This window comes from Epinephelus lanceolatus, chromosome 24 (assembly GCF_041903045.1).
Source record: "Epinephelus lanceolatus isolate andai-2023 chromosome 24, ASM4190304v1, whole genome shotgun sequence".
NCBI classification, from domain to species: Eukaryota; Metazoa; Chordata; class Actinopteri; order Perciformes; family Serranidae; genus Epinephelus; species Epinephelus lanceolatus.
Window position 1 is genome coordinate 14,755,626 of NC_135757.1, and position 12,284 is coordinate 14,767,909.

General features: G+C 40.6%; 2 protein-coding genes and 4 non-coding genes across 6 annotated transcripts; all 6 read right to left on the bottom strand.

Moving 5' to 3' along the window:
- Positions 1-82: 82 nt before the first annotated feature.
- On the bottom strand, positions 83-4,065 carry wdr12 (WD repeat domain 12). The gene is made up of 13 exons (XM_033616177.2): positions 3,892-4,065; positions 3,441-3,535; positions 3,218-3,312; positions 2,916-3,022; positions 2,709-2,824; positions 2,477-2,631; positions 2,328-2,373; positions 2,157-2,242; positions 1,894-2,034; positions 1,526-1,631; positions 1,265-1,397; positions 530-602; positions 83-416 (listed from the first exon to the last, which is right to left on the bottom strand). The coding sequence occupies exons 1-13, from the start codon at positions 3,930-3,932 to the stop codon at positions 339-341; spliced, it is 1,272 nt and encodes a 423-aa protein (XP_033472068.1). The 5' UTR covers positions 3,933-4,065; the 3' UTR covers positions 83-338.
- A 1,765-nt stretch (positions 4,066-5,830) lies between these two features.
- nop58 (NOP58 ribonucleoprotein homolog (yeast)) lies at positions 5,831-11,592 on the bottom strand. Its single transcript, XM_033616176.2, has 15 exons — positions 11,432-11,592; positions 10,922-10,998; positions 10,743-10,795; positions 10,360-10,484; positions 10,140-10,276; positions 9,871-9,935; positions 9,391-9,525; positions 8,132-8,277; positions 7,789-7,915; positions 7,439-7,602; positions 7,204-7,338; positions 6,862-6,923; positions 6,620-6,771; positions 6,393-6,520; positions 5,831-6,307 (listed from the first exon to the last, which is right to left on the bottom strand). Exons 1-15 carry the CDS (start codon positions 11,474-11,476, stop codon positions 6,245-6,247), a joined length of 1,614 nt encoding a protein of 537 aa, XP_033472067.1. The 5' UTR covers positions 11,477-11,592; the 3' UTR covers positions 5,831-6,244.
- On the bottom strand, positions 7,674-7,756 carry LOC117250259 (small nucleolar RNA SNORD11B). The gene has a single exon (XR_004501074.1). It is a non-coding gene; the product is annotated as a small nucleolar RNA SNORD11B (small nucleolar RNA).
- LOC117250258 (small nucleolar RNA SNORD11B) lies at positions 8,009-8,091 on the bottom strand. Its single transcript, XR_004501073.1, has one exon. It is a non-coding gene; the product is annotated as a small nucleolar RNA SNORD11B (small nucleolar RNA).
- LOC117250256 (small nucleolar RNA SNORD70) lies at positions 10,017-10,105 on the bottom strand. The gene has a single exon (XR_004501071.1). It is a non-coding gene; the product is annotated as a small nucleolar RNA SNORD70 (small nucleolar RNA).
- LOC117250255 (small nucleolar RNA SNORD70) lies at positions 10,618-10,705 on the bottom strand. The gene has a single exon (XR_004501070.1). It is a non-coding gene; the product is annotated as a small nucleolar RNA SNORD70 (small nucleolar RNA).
- Positions 11,593-12,284: the final 692 nt, after the last annotated feature.

Consider the following 12,284-nt stretch of genomic DNA (forward strand, 5'->3'; position numbering starts at 1 on the left):
CATACATTTGCAAAACCACCATTAAAATATTACAAATAAACTGCCAAGAAGAAAAACTGATGAAACATGAGATAGAGGACACTTTGTAGGAGACAAAATTCATTTATAGTTTTCTTAGGTTACAGGAAAACAAAGACAATCTGTAAGAAAATAGGTGTAAAAATTGAGGGGTAAAAATAACCAGGACAGCAAAGAACAAAGCAAGCAAAGTTCTGTACTGTACAAAATTCAAATTCACTGCTGCTTTCGTCCATCTGTCACAACACTGATATTGTCCATCCTCCCATCCTTTATGTCTGTGGTGATTGATGTGGTGGAGTCTATGCTGGATGTTGAGCCTACGCCCCCGCATCTGTCTGACAGACTGAGTATCTGTAGGTGTACAGCTTATTATCTGCACCTCCACTTAACATCAGCTGAAAAGACACAGATAAAAGGACAGCAAGTTACGTGTTGTTGAACTGAAATATTTAAAGCTGCTGCATATTTGTCTTCAGTATACTGTTGTTTTTTTTTCCAGCAGTCTTACCCCACTTTCTGTCCAGTCCACACAAAACACTTTGTCTTCGTGGGCCGCCAGGTCATACAGAGGAGCCTTACAGCTACGAGACATAAGAGCATCATTTACCTATTAGCTTTATTCACTGCATGCCTTTAACACAGAGGTTTAATACACAAAGAACGAAGAATACAAGAAAACCACAAAAAGGACAAATATATACCAAAATACAACAAATGGCAGATTTCATTTGAGCACAGTGGGTGTAGGCTAAACAAACAGGGAGCTTCCTAAGACAGGAAGCTTGGTCCAGACAGAAAGCTGTTTTCTTTCAGATGCCTGGAAGTAACAGGATGTCCTGCACTACGTCTGCATGAGTGACCTTTCACACTGGAACAGCATAGGTTTTGATCCAGCTTATGCTCTGACAGCTTTTGAAAATGAAATCAAAATATAAATGGTCTCAATGGTAGCAAAAAAAGAGGAAGAACTGGAATTTATTTGGTGCAAAGTGAAGTTGGACAAACATGGGTGCAAACACCAACTTCCCATGACCTTAAAGAAATAATTGGGGTTAATGACTGATTCAAAGTCAGTCAGGGAAGTCATAATGTATTGGACGATGGACTACAATAACATTGATTTGTTGACAAAAACAAAATACTGTAGAATATCCTCTAAGTCCTGATGGGATTATGTTACCGACGTCTGATTGCAACACACATTTTTCAAAGTATATACAGTAAAACTATGTGCTTCACAGACCTTCTTGTATCCCACAGTTTGACCAGGTTGTCAAGGGAACCGGAGACCAGCTGGTGCTCGTGTGATGGCGCCCACTTCACAGCGGTGACCCAGCCAGTGTGGGAGGTCAGAGACAGCAGCACCAACGACCCGTCTGGAGAGGAGAGGAGGCGTTTATAACAGTGAAGAGGAAAGGTGCTCGCAGAGAGTGGAAATAAAACCATGCTGCAAAAACAGCTATGACAGTGTCTGTCGTCTGTGGTATTTTGAAGGAAGTGGTACCTTTGGTTCGAGGGTCCCATAGTCTGATGTGTCTGTCAGTGCTTCCTGAGGCCAGCCGCCGACACAGAGGTGAGTAGGAAATACAGTTAAACACTTTACTGCCCGTCTGTGGGAAAGGATGAAAACATCGGTCAGTTTATTTTAGGGAATGATAAATAAATAGTGCCAAAATGTTTCCAGATTTCTAACGATTTTAATAATGTATGTATGTATGTATATAAAGAGTACTGTATTTTACTGCCCTATGTTCAAATGATGTTCAATGCTACTGTCTTTTAAGCCTTTATTGACTGTAAATGATAAAAAATAGATAGTTTGTTTGAAACAGCTTTGTTGACCCAGTTTCTGTTTTACAGTGTGTTTTTCACCAGTGTAGTCTTCATTCCTCCTGTCTCGACGTCCCACACGCGGATGGTGTGGTCCCATGATGCACTACAAACTTCCTCACTGTCACACCACAGGACAGATGACACCGCCTCATTGTGTCCAGATAACGTCATCAGGGGGGTCTGTGTCAGTATGACAACATTAGAACCTCATTTTTTAAATTTCCCTGCAACATGTTTGCCTAATACGTTAGTTTTATATTAGCAGCTTAGCCATACTGATATGACTGTCTTGGATCATTCACCCTAGTGAGGCCAAGCTGTTGAGTCTTCTGTTTCTTCCTAGGTCTGTCCGCAGGTTCTTCAACCTCGTCTGCCTCGTCTGTGGGTACTGTAAGAACAAGGTTGTAGCTTGTTTGGGAGTTGCTTTTTATTCAGTCATGCTTAACATGCAATAAGTCATTCTGGCAACCTACCTGCTGACCAAATCTTCAACATTTTGTCCCAGGAGCCACTGCAGAACTGTATAGGAGCAACACAAATGCTTTGAGTGACAAATTACAACTGTTAAAGTCATTCTCCATCCTTGATTTTCCCCCATTTGCCACTATCCACCCCTCTTTACCTTTGAGCCAGTTGGGTCTGTTGCAACAGTATCAACGCTCCCTGTGTGTCCCCGACAGCAGTGTCTGGCTTTCACTTTGTTCCTCTCCGAGTTCCACTCCCACAGCAGAAGGGTTTGGTCCAGAGAGGCCGTCAGAAGCAGAGAGGTCAGACCATCTGCACCAGAGCAGATGTTTTAAGAAAGGCTGCTGTGTTACTAGCAGAGTGAACATCTGCCATTCTGTCCTACTCACCTCTTTTGACCCAGGCTACATCCTTCACCACATCTGTGTGTCCGGCCACTGTCATCACTGCCTTGCCCTCCACAGACCAGATCCTGGCTGTCTTGTCATATGATCCTGTAAGGATCCTGCAAATAAGTAAGTTAAAAACAAATAAAAGTAAGCAAAACAAACATAATGTCATATTGCTGGCTCTTGTTTGAGATGTGGTCGTCTTACCATTCAGTGTCTGCATCCACAGAGCTAATCCAGTCATCGTGCATCATGCACTCCTCGGGCTCTGGAGCTGTGACCCGCTCTACGTACTCTATCTCCACCACTTCTTCCTGAAACACAGACAGATGCACCGATGCATAAACATCAAGTTCCCAACAATGAAATCCCCATTCATACCTCCGCTAGTTTAGACTTAATCAAACACTGTGTGCATGCACATGTCAATCACCGGAAATGGTCAGTGCCAGTAACGTTGCAAACACAAAGCATATTCACGCAGGTTTAAGTAGACAGGCTGATCATACCGTTGATATGCCTTCTGTGTCCATGTGAGTGGACAGCGGCGTTCGCAGGAACTGACCCCTGACCAGGAAGTCAAACTCCACTTTGCTGTGAGATGCTGTGGAAAGAGAAAATTACACATGCGTTCAAAATATTGCAATTATTGGTGTTAAATGTGTATTAAAAGTGTAATAGTAATAGCCCTGCTTGGACTGGAAACTCAGTGAGAGATGGTCACATCTGTACCATTTTTAGCCTCCAGCAGCTTGTTGATGACATTGCTGAGGTCCTGCACTTCAGAGGCAGCAGGGATGGAGAATGGGACATCATCCACAACATACCTGTAAAGACAGATATGTTCTCAGTTTGTACCCTACACCCATCAAAATGCATTTAATATTAAATTGACTTGTTTGACATAAAAGTTACTATCTATATGAGGACAGCAGTAAGCCATAGCTTTGGACTGTTAGCATAAGCCAGCTAACTCAACAAACTAAAACAGCTACGAACCGTTTAGAAGCAAATAGCAATAGGATATGTAGCCATGAGTTACAGTACACATGCATGGGTAAAAGGCAGAGTAGTGTCTCACAGTAGTGTCGCACTGTTTACTGTAAGTTACAGCTCGTTAGCCAGCCTGCTAGCCATCCCTGTTAGTTTACATCTGTTTAGATAAAGGGAATTGAAAACGTACCTTTGGTTCTCTGTGAAGAACCTCGCTTGTAACTGCGACATTTTTTAGTTATATGTGTCTCTTACAGACCACTAGCGATGTGAATCTAAGATGTGGCGAAGTAGTTAGTGTGCTCCTTCATAACACATCGAACTCCCATGTAGTCATGCCATGTGGTACCAATGGTAGGCGCTGTAGCAGAGCACAGATGCAGTCGATCGATGATGCGGATCTGTGTTCCTCTAGTAATGACTTGTATCCATAGACTGCCCTTACTACTATTCCTGCGGTGGTTTTTTGCCTGCCATAAGTGTGTATTTTCAGGAACAGCTACCTCCAGTGGTGAGAAAACTATTCAGATCCTTGACTCAAAAATACACCATTATAAATATACATATATTGTACACAGAAAATACAACTTGGGTATAAGTATCTAAGTATTGTAAGTAAAATGCATTTAAAGTATCAAAAGTATTCACTATGCAGAGATGGAAAGAACTGACCCAGTGAGTATTATGCTATAAAATATATTCTTGGATTTATTGTTGGATTATAATTATTATTGGTCCTAGTTTTTTTTTCTAATTGTCTTTTTTGTCTCTTTTTAACAAAACAAAAACAAACAAGAATCAAATAAATTAAAAATACACATACATATACATATCTACCTACAGTGACACATTCCTATCTGTCAGCACCTCTTCAGTCAGTCATTTCAAGGGCCCAAGTTTCATTTCAACATTGACAGGCAGTGTTGTAGTGGTGGTTGATGAGGGGGTGTATTTCTAGGGAGGAGGAGGTGCAGGGTACCGAGGAGGTGGTGGGTCTGCTGTCCATATTCCTTTTTAGTTTTTTGCCAATAGGTGGGTATATCCTCCTGAGACCCTGTGTCCTCATATGAGGACATCATGGTTTATTTGACCTTATACTTAATTACTTAACTTAGACCTATTGTCCTCATTCGTGGACAATTTTTGTGCCATCTACTGGTAGATAGTAAGACCACAATACACTAATCCATGTAAAAACAAGATGGCAGCCATCTCTGCCAAGTTAGTCTGCAGCTGATCCCGACACAGAAGTGGATAAGGTCCAAAACCTGATCACATTTTATGGTTAATAATGTTTGTAGTTTGATATGGAAATAAATTTGACTAATTTTAACCAACAGTACTACCACAAACAGTAGCAAGCTAAGGTACTGTTAATTAGGAAGTACTCATTTAAAGACATTAGGATTGTCACGTTTAAGGACATTGGGACTTAAATATAGTATAGCTAAAAGAAATACTAAAATGCATACCAAACAAAAGTTCGGGTCTCAGGAGGATATTGTAATCTGACAGAAAGAGGCAGGTTTACCCCATATACCTGCATTTTATTTACCCAGCACTACATCACTGTTGGCGGAACACATATATTGGGGTGTTTGATTGTCCTAAACCAGATAAGTTTGAGCATCAAACACTGAATTTTCTGTGTTCTGGTACATTTTCATCAGTTTATAGCGTCAGTGCCTGTTGTATGTTTTGTATGAAAAAATCTTCATCTTCACAGAAACTAATGCTCTCAGATTAATGTGGTCAGGTAGGTATAAAGGCTGCTTTAAATTTTAATTAGTATCTTAAATTAAATTTGTCCTTCGGTACAGTACTTCAGCCCATTTGTGATCTCATATGTAACAAACTGCAGGCATGTAACCTTCTCATAAGGATGTTATGTGGGCAGGTAAGATTCGTCTCATGGTTATAAATCTTCAGAAACACTTATTTTTCAGAGGCTGAGGTGGCTCAATCTAAGTGTTTGAATTAAGCAAGAATGCATTTTCCTGCTTACAAGCTGCACTGTTCATTCTTTCCAAAGTAAAATTGTCATGCCCTACAGTTTGAGTCCTGCACTGAATAATCAAATTACATTTTTATATTTACACCACTGCAGCGTACACAACCAAAAGACACCATTACAGCAAAAACTGTTTATTTCACAGTCTGAAACAATAAAAAGATTTGTCAAAAAGAGATCAGAGGAATCTTTCCTCAGCAACTCATCACTCTGCTCTGACTTTGATGCTTGTCTGATACAGATGTGTTCACAAATAAAAATCAACATAAAATTTTGAAATCAGAGTAGTAGATTACAAACTTAACATTGTTTAAAAAATATAGATTTACATTTTCACTCATTCTATACCTGGAAATAACCCGCGCTTTCAAACCACACTGTTTGAGATCGAATGATGATTTTCTTTAATATGAACTCTTTTTGAAGCACAGACACAGGCATTCAATACAGTTTTACCCTTAGACATAAACATATGACACAAAACTAAAATAACATAAAACTATAACAGAAAATATATACACTCTCTGCTATTTCACTCGTCTTCTTCCTCCTCCTTGACCTTCTTTTTCTTCTTCTTTTTCTTCTTTTCTGTTGACTGGAGAGATAACACAAGTCAACACAACTGGAAAATCTGTCAAATGTCATGTGAATGATCTTTAAGTTTCCAAACAGATTGTTACCTCTGTTACTGTGACCTCTTCCTCTTCCTCCTTTGACACCTCAGGTTCAGCCTCCTCTTTCTTGTCCTTCTTTTTCTTCTTCTTTTTCTTGAGAGTCTCCTCTGCTACTGCGGATGTCTCTGCTTCTTCTACAAAACATGCAGAAAAAAAAACAAAACACTTTGAGCATCATTAGCTCCACTGTGGACGCAAAGCCACAAGATTATGTCCATTCCCATTCTTCCCACCTTCTGTTACTGGTTCCTTTTTGGGCTTTTTGGATTTGACCGCTGGTGTTACAGGCTCTTCAGCCTCCTCCTCTTCAACCTCCTCAAACTTCCTCTTCTTTGAGGTGGAGGGAATTGTAGAATCTCCAGATGGATCGTACATTCTCACTTCACTGTGGAGAAACAAGTAGGTGCTTAACATCTTTGTCATTTACATGTGGAAATACAGAATTATTAAAAAGGGACAGTTTGAGAGTGTTCACCTCTTGTGCTGGTATTTGTCTGCCTTTGCCATTGCTTTGCCTGTTCCACTGATTCTTCGGATCTGGGGAGAAAAGAAAATGGAGACAAAAATCAGATAAGAAGCAGAGCGAAAGCCCAGAACAAATACCAGATAGATAAACATTTACCTACTTAATCAGGACAGCAAGAATGAAACGAGAAGAATGATCTGGGGCCAATATGTAACAACAAACACGAGTAACTTAATTCTTAGCGCAAGGTAAGACTCAGAAGCATTCTATAAAGAAACTGGAAATAACTTTGAGCAAAGTCTAGGTGGTGTTATGTATAGTGGTAGTTGATACCGGAGTAGTTTTACTTACTCCTTTCTCCTCCAGCTGGCGCAGCCTGGCCTCCAGTTTGGCACGGTTCTCTGCTCCCATTTCTGCATTTGTGTCCTCTCCCAGGGCATCGTAGCGAATAGCCAGGGCTGCTTTAGCTGCCAGCATTCTGGAGATCTGGACAAATATGATGGAAAAACAGAGCCCGTGTTTATTTTCCTACCACCAGACAGTGATGATCACTACCCAGTCCAGTTACCGGTCCTTCTGAACTTACCTTGCCCTTATTCTTGGCAGTGGTCTGGCCCACTAGGGAGGCATGGTAGATGAGACCGTACTTGGGAGTATCTTTGCGAGTCTTCAGGGCTCTGAAAAGAGCTTTCTCGGCTCCAAGGATCTGCACTGTAGATGCCGGATGCTTTGCCAGATTCAGAAGGGACCCTTAAAAACAGCATGGAGAAAGACAAGTAAATATGCTGCTCCCTCCATCACCTGCCCATTGGGTCTCTTTACACAAGCTCAGATGAGGTAGTGACTTAAAACCATCAGACATTTTCAGGAAAGTGACATAATGTCGTCATCATCACTGCTTGGCTGTATTTCACACAGTCCCTTTCTGTGACTCACCTGCATGTGAGATGAGCCGAGCGCCGACCAGCTCACCCACCATTACTGTCAGGTTGGGAGCGATAGCCATCATTCTGTTCTTCAGGTAGTCGTACAGCTGAGCGCGGTATTCTGAAATCTCAATAACCTGTTGAAAAGAAAGAGATACGGTTTGCATTACAACTGTGAGCAGAAAAAAGGTCAAAGCAGTTATGAAGTGAAGATCTGGAGCCATGAATTGCGACTGTTCAGATGAGGTAGTGACTGAAAACCCACATGATTTGTTCAGGGAAAAGACAACTGTCGTCATCATCACTACTGTCACTTGTGCTCACATGTAAAGAAAAAACAAAGACAGACATACCTGATCGCACAGGTGCTTGATGTTGCCAATGTCCTGCTCTGAAACCTCTGTTCCCATGGAGATCTCAGCAGCCAGTTTAACTTCAGCCTCGATTTCCTCTGGGAGGATTTCTGACAGATCAGAGCCAGCTACATTTGTGCGATCACCTGGAGACACACAGAGATACCATCATAAATTGTATAGCCTGGTGAAATTTCAGGGAGCTTAGAAGATATGAAAGAATAGATACCATCCAAGCTAGGGCTGGGCGGTATGACCTAAAACTTATATCACGGTATAAATCAAATTCCTTCACGGTAACGGTATATATATCGCGGTATAAATTTAAGTGTAAAAGTTATAATAGAAGTGTTTCTGAATGGGTTTTGTAGTCCCTTAGCAAAGCTAAATTGATTAAAAAACAAACAACAAAAAAACAACAACAAAAGCAAAGATATAATGTATTTTTTAGAGCATTTATTGTGCAGAATGCAGATCTCAAAGCTCAAAATTAAAACCCAGTACTCTGTGGTGCAAAATGTCCCCTGGGATCTATATCAAAAGGTAATTTCCTTGTTTTAGCAAAATCCTAAATGACTGAGTTGTGTTTTTTCCACCTGGACCTTTATGCTCTGCCATTTCTCCTCTAATCATCACGCTGTAAACCCTGACAGGCTGTTATGATACCACAACTATCACACATTCACATATGGAGTTTTTTGTGGAGCCCCTAGCGTCACATAGGTTTACATTACCAAAGGTTTATGACAAACTCTCTTGCCGAAAACCAACTCCCGTGTGCGCACGGCGAGAGAGGAGAGGGAGAGACGCTGTGCTGCTCCCAGAGGAGACACTGAATGAGTTCCCTCTGAGCGGTAAGTCGCTAAAAGAGTCTGAGAAGTCTGGGGCTGTTCATAAGACATTAACTCACTCACTCACAAGTTCTCCAGCAACACATGTTGCACGTGCTACGCTAAATCACAGACGTGAACCAGCTCCTCTTGCTCCGCTGTCTCTTTGCCTGCAGCCATTTTCACACTGAGGCAGGTGCGATGACGTCATCGACGATAGGACGGTAGAGCGCAAATCTCTACTGTGGGCCAAATTTATATAATTTCTACCGTCTGCCGCATATACCGTGCAGCCCTAATCCAAGCCTATCAAAACTTTAAAAGACATGGGCTTTACCAGGCAGGGGATTTCTGGTGAAATGTGTTTGTGTGTTCCCCTTAAAATAGTAAAGTGCAAATACAGATTTATTTTTTTATTTTTTTTTTTACCAATATGGCGGACAGCTTTGCAGTAGGCCAAGTTGTCAGTGATGACTTTGCCCAGCTCAGGAAAGTGCCAGCCGTACCACTCTCTGCAGCGCATAATGTAGTTGTTAAGCTCCTTATCCAGGTCATCCAAAAGAGCTGTGGGGACAAAGACAAAAATACTAAACGCCAGACTGCAAATTCATATACACAACAGATATTAATCATCATTAAAAATGAAAAAGTTAGTCATTCCGTTATCATTTTATGGTCCTTTTGAGAAAAAAAAATGGAAGAAAAAAAAAAGACTAAAATGAACATATTTTTTGACGTTTGTTGGCAATTGTGATAGTAATTTTAACTCTTTTCTGATATTCCACAGGCCAAAAAAACGAATCTGTTAATTGAGAAAATAAACATCTGATGATTTGATAATGAAAAGAAATTAGCTGCAGCCCTACACATCACTAATGTTTTTCTTACTTCATAAAAAACACAACTTACAGATGGCTTGCACAATCATCGTGTCCACTTTGTCTGGACTGAACTTCAGCTTGTAGCGGGACAAACTGGAGAACACAGAGAGAAGACTTATTAATGACTCATTTCACACGTCAACCTATTTATCATTTTTCTTTGCTTGATAGGTGGAGACTGCTGCCTCAGTGGTAGTGACGAATGCTGAAGAAAATCTACACAAGTGTTTCAGACAGCAAGTGTAATCATAGGCAGCAGTCGCATTCATGCAACGCTGTAGCTGTGTGCCACCTTACCTGTGAGCCAACCCCAGAGACATGGCACTGATCTCCCTGGGAGGAAGTCCAGTGATGAGGCTCTCCATCTGGCCCCTGATGCATCTCATCAGTTCAGCCACTGCAGGGCTGTGGACACAACTCAGGTCCATCTTTTCCTGCAAACCAGAGCCCGTTAAAGCCATCACTCTTGCATATAGTGCTTAGCCACTAATATGTACGCAAATGTTGAACCCCTTACTTTGATGACGCCACCGAGTTTTGCATCACTGATGGCCAGCTGCTCGTGAGCTTCCTTGGCAACAACTTTCTTCAAGACTTTTTTCAAACTCTTGCCAACTTTTCCCTCAGTAAGGGCAGTGGCAGCTGAGAGGCAAAGGATCGAAACACTGCATTAAAACACGCCTTACAAAACTGATGCGTAAAACCAGAAAACAGTCAACTTAATAAGCCTAAGCCAAATAACTTTGTTCACCATCTAAACTACCTCATAGCTTTAAACACTGTGGTCTCAGTGGTAGTGACGAGTACTGTGGAAAGCCTCATGTTTTAATCAGACACAGACATACATCACAGACCACATTCTCACTGTGTACATAAGTGGACAAAGATAAATCTCATTACCTGCCAATGCCTCTGTTGTGTCCTGAAACTTCTCAAAGTGCTTCAGCTTCACACTGGAAGGGGAAAAAACAAAACATTTAATACATGCTTTACCTTAATTTCATGAGCCACACAGTATCACATGATGACAACTTGCTGATTCCATCATGTCATGGCTGAAAGCACCGCTCAACACTTACACTTTGTTCGCCTTTTCAGGAGTTTCAAACTCCTTGTACAGACTGTCGACCTGCTGCAGCTTGGATTCATCAAGGACCTGGAACATAGCAGAAGCGAATTAGATAGGTGTCATGCATTATTAAAAGATCTGGGCAAAAATGACAAATACTACTAGGTAAACATCTTTAAGATTCGTGTACATGTGAACATGGTGATGTGAAGAGTAGACAGTCACTTATTAGAGCCTCAACATGCACACGTGGTCACGGGGCCTTTACACCGCTACCTTGCGTTAGCTTGAGCATTAACAAAAACACTCACGCAAAACATTAATTTAACCCGTACGCATGTCTGTGTACAAATAAAATTATTATTATTTTAATTTGCTTACTGCCAGTCACGTTACATGAAGCTAAAGCAGCATGCTTTCTGGATAACTAGCAGCGAGGCTAACCTAAGCTAACACAGCTAGCTAAGGCGTAATAACTATATCTGCTTAAAGCGACGGGAAACACAAAGTCAATACATACTTTAAATATCGCATATCCAGCGGCGGTCTCAAATAACACCAGCATTTTGGCGGCGGCTCGGTTACTTTACAAAGTTTCAAACTCTCTATGTAGAGAGCCGTCAGGTTTTCCTCAAAGCCACCACGCTGCTGCTCCCACTCTGTCTGAAACACATGCGGCTACATAGCACCCTGCCGGAAACTGCTGGGTTGCCAAGTCCGTTCACTTGAGATCCCCCGATATCAAAAGTATTTTAAACCTTTATCAATATTTCATCTGATTTTTAAACTACAACGCATGTGTTTTCTAAGAATATAAAATATCACATTAATGTAGTGTGTGTTGTCAACCTAGTTTAACGTTGCAAATGTTTCATTTTATTGTTAACATAAAAATAAAAGCAAAATGGAGTTGACTAATGAGAGTGTCACCAAAACGTGTCCGGCGTCTCAGTTGTATACCATTAAAAATATATTCTGCACGTTTTTTTCCCCATAATTAACCGAATATTCGTTTATTTTGCATTGCTCTGATACTCTTTTTAAAACCCCTCCTGTAATGATTTAAAAAAAAAAAGCACTGAAAACATCCCCCACGTTGATTTAAAAAAAAAGATTAAAAACATCACAGATAACTGAATAATTCAAATGTATAATTTTTGAATAATCAAAATAATTTAAATGTATAATCTGTATAATCTTAAAAGACTTATGATGTAGTGGCACCTGTTATCATGTGATTATCAACTTTTTAAGTTTATTTTAGTGCTTATTTTTTCTTGTTTAAATCATTTATATTGTTGTATTATGTTGTGTAGTTTACTAGATTATAATAGTTACCTTTTATAATTTGACACTGGCCTGTATTAAAATTT

Bases quoted from the DNA above. Each gene is read 5' to 3' on its own strand.
- wdr12 (XM_033616177.2), bottom strand. From the start codon at position 3,932: ATGTCGCAGTTACAAGCGAGGTTCTTCACAGAGAACCAAAG. The intron at 2,825-2,915 runs GTAAGACGACCA...ACTTATTTGCAG, and splicing joins GTGGATGCAGACACTGAATG to GATCCTTACAGGATCATATG. The intron at 1,398-1,525 runs GTACCACTTCCT...TCTCCTCTCCAG, and splicing joins ATGGGACCCTCGAACCAAAG to ACGGGTCGTTGGTGCTGCTG.
- nop58 (XM_033616176.2), bottom strand. From the start codon at position 11,476: ATGCTGGTGTTATTTGAGACCGCCGCTGGATATGCGATATTTAAA. The intron at 10,796-10,921 runs GTAAGTGTTGAG...TTCCCCTTCCAG, and splicing joins CCTGAAAAGGCGAACAAAGT to TGTGAAGCTGAAGCACTTTG. The intron at 9,936-10,139 runs GTAAGGTGGCAC...TGTGTTCTCCAG, and splicing joins TCTCTGGGGTTGGCTCACAG to TTTGTCCCGCTACAAGCTGA.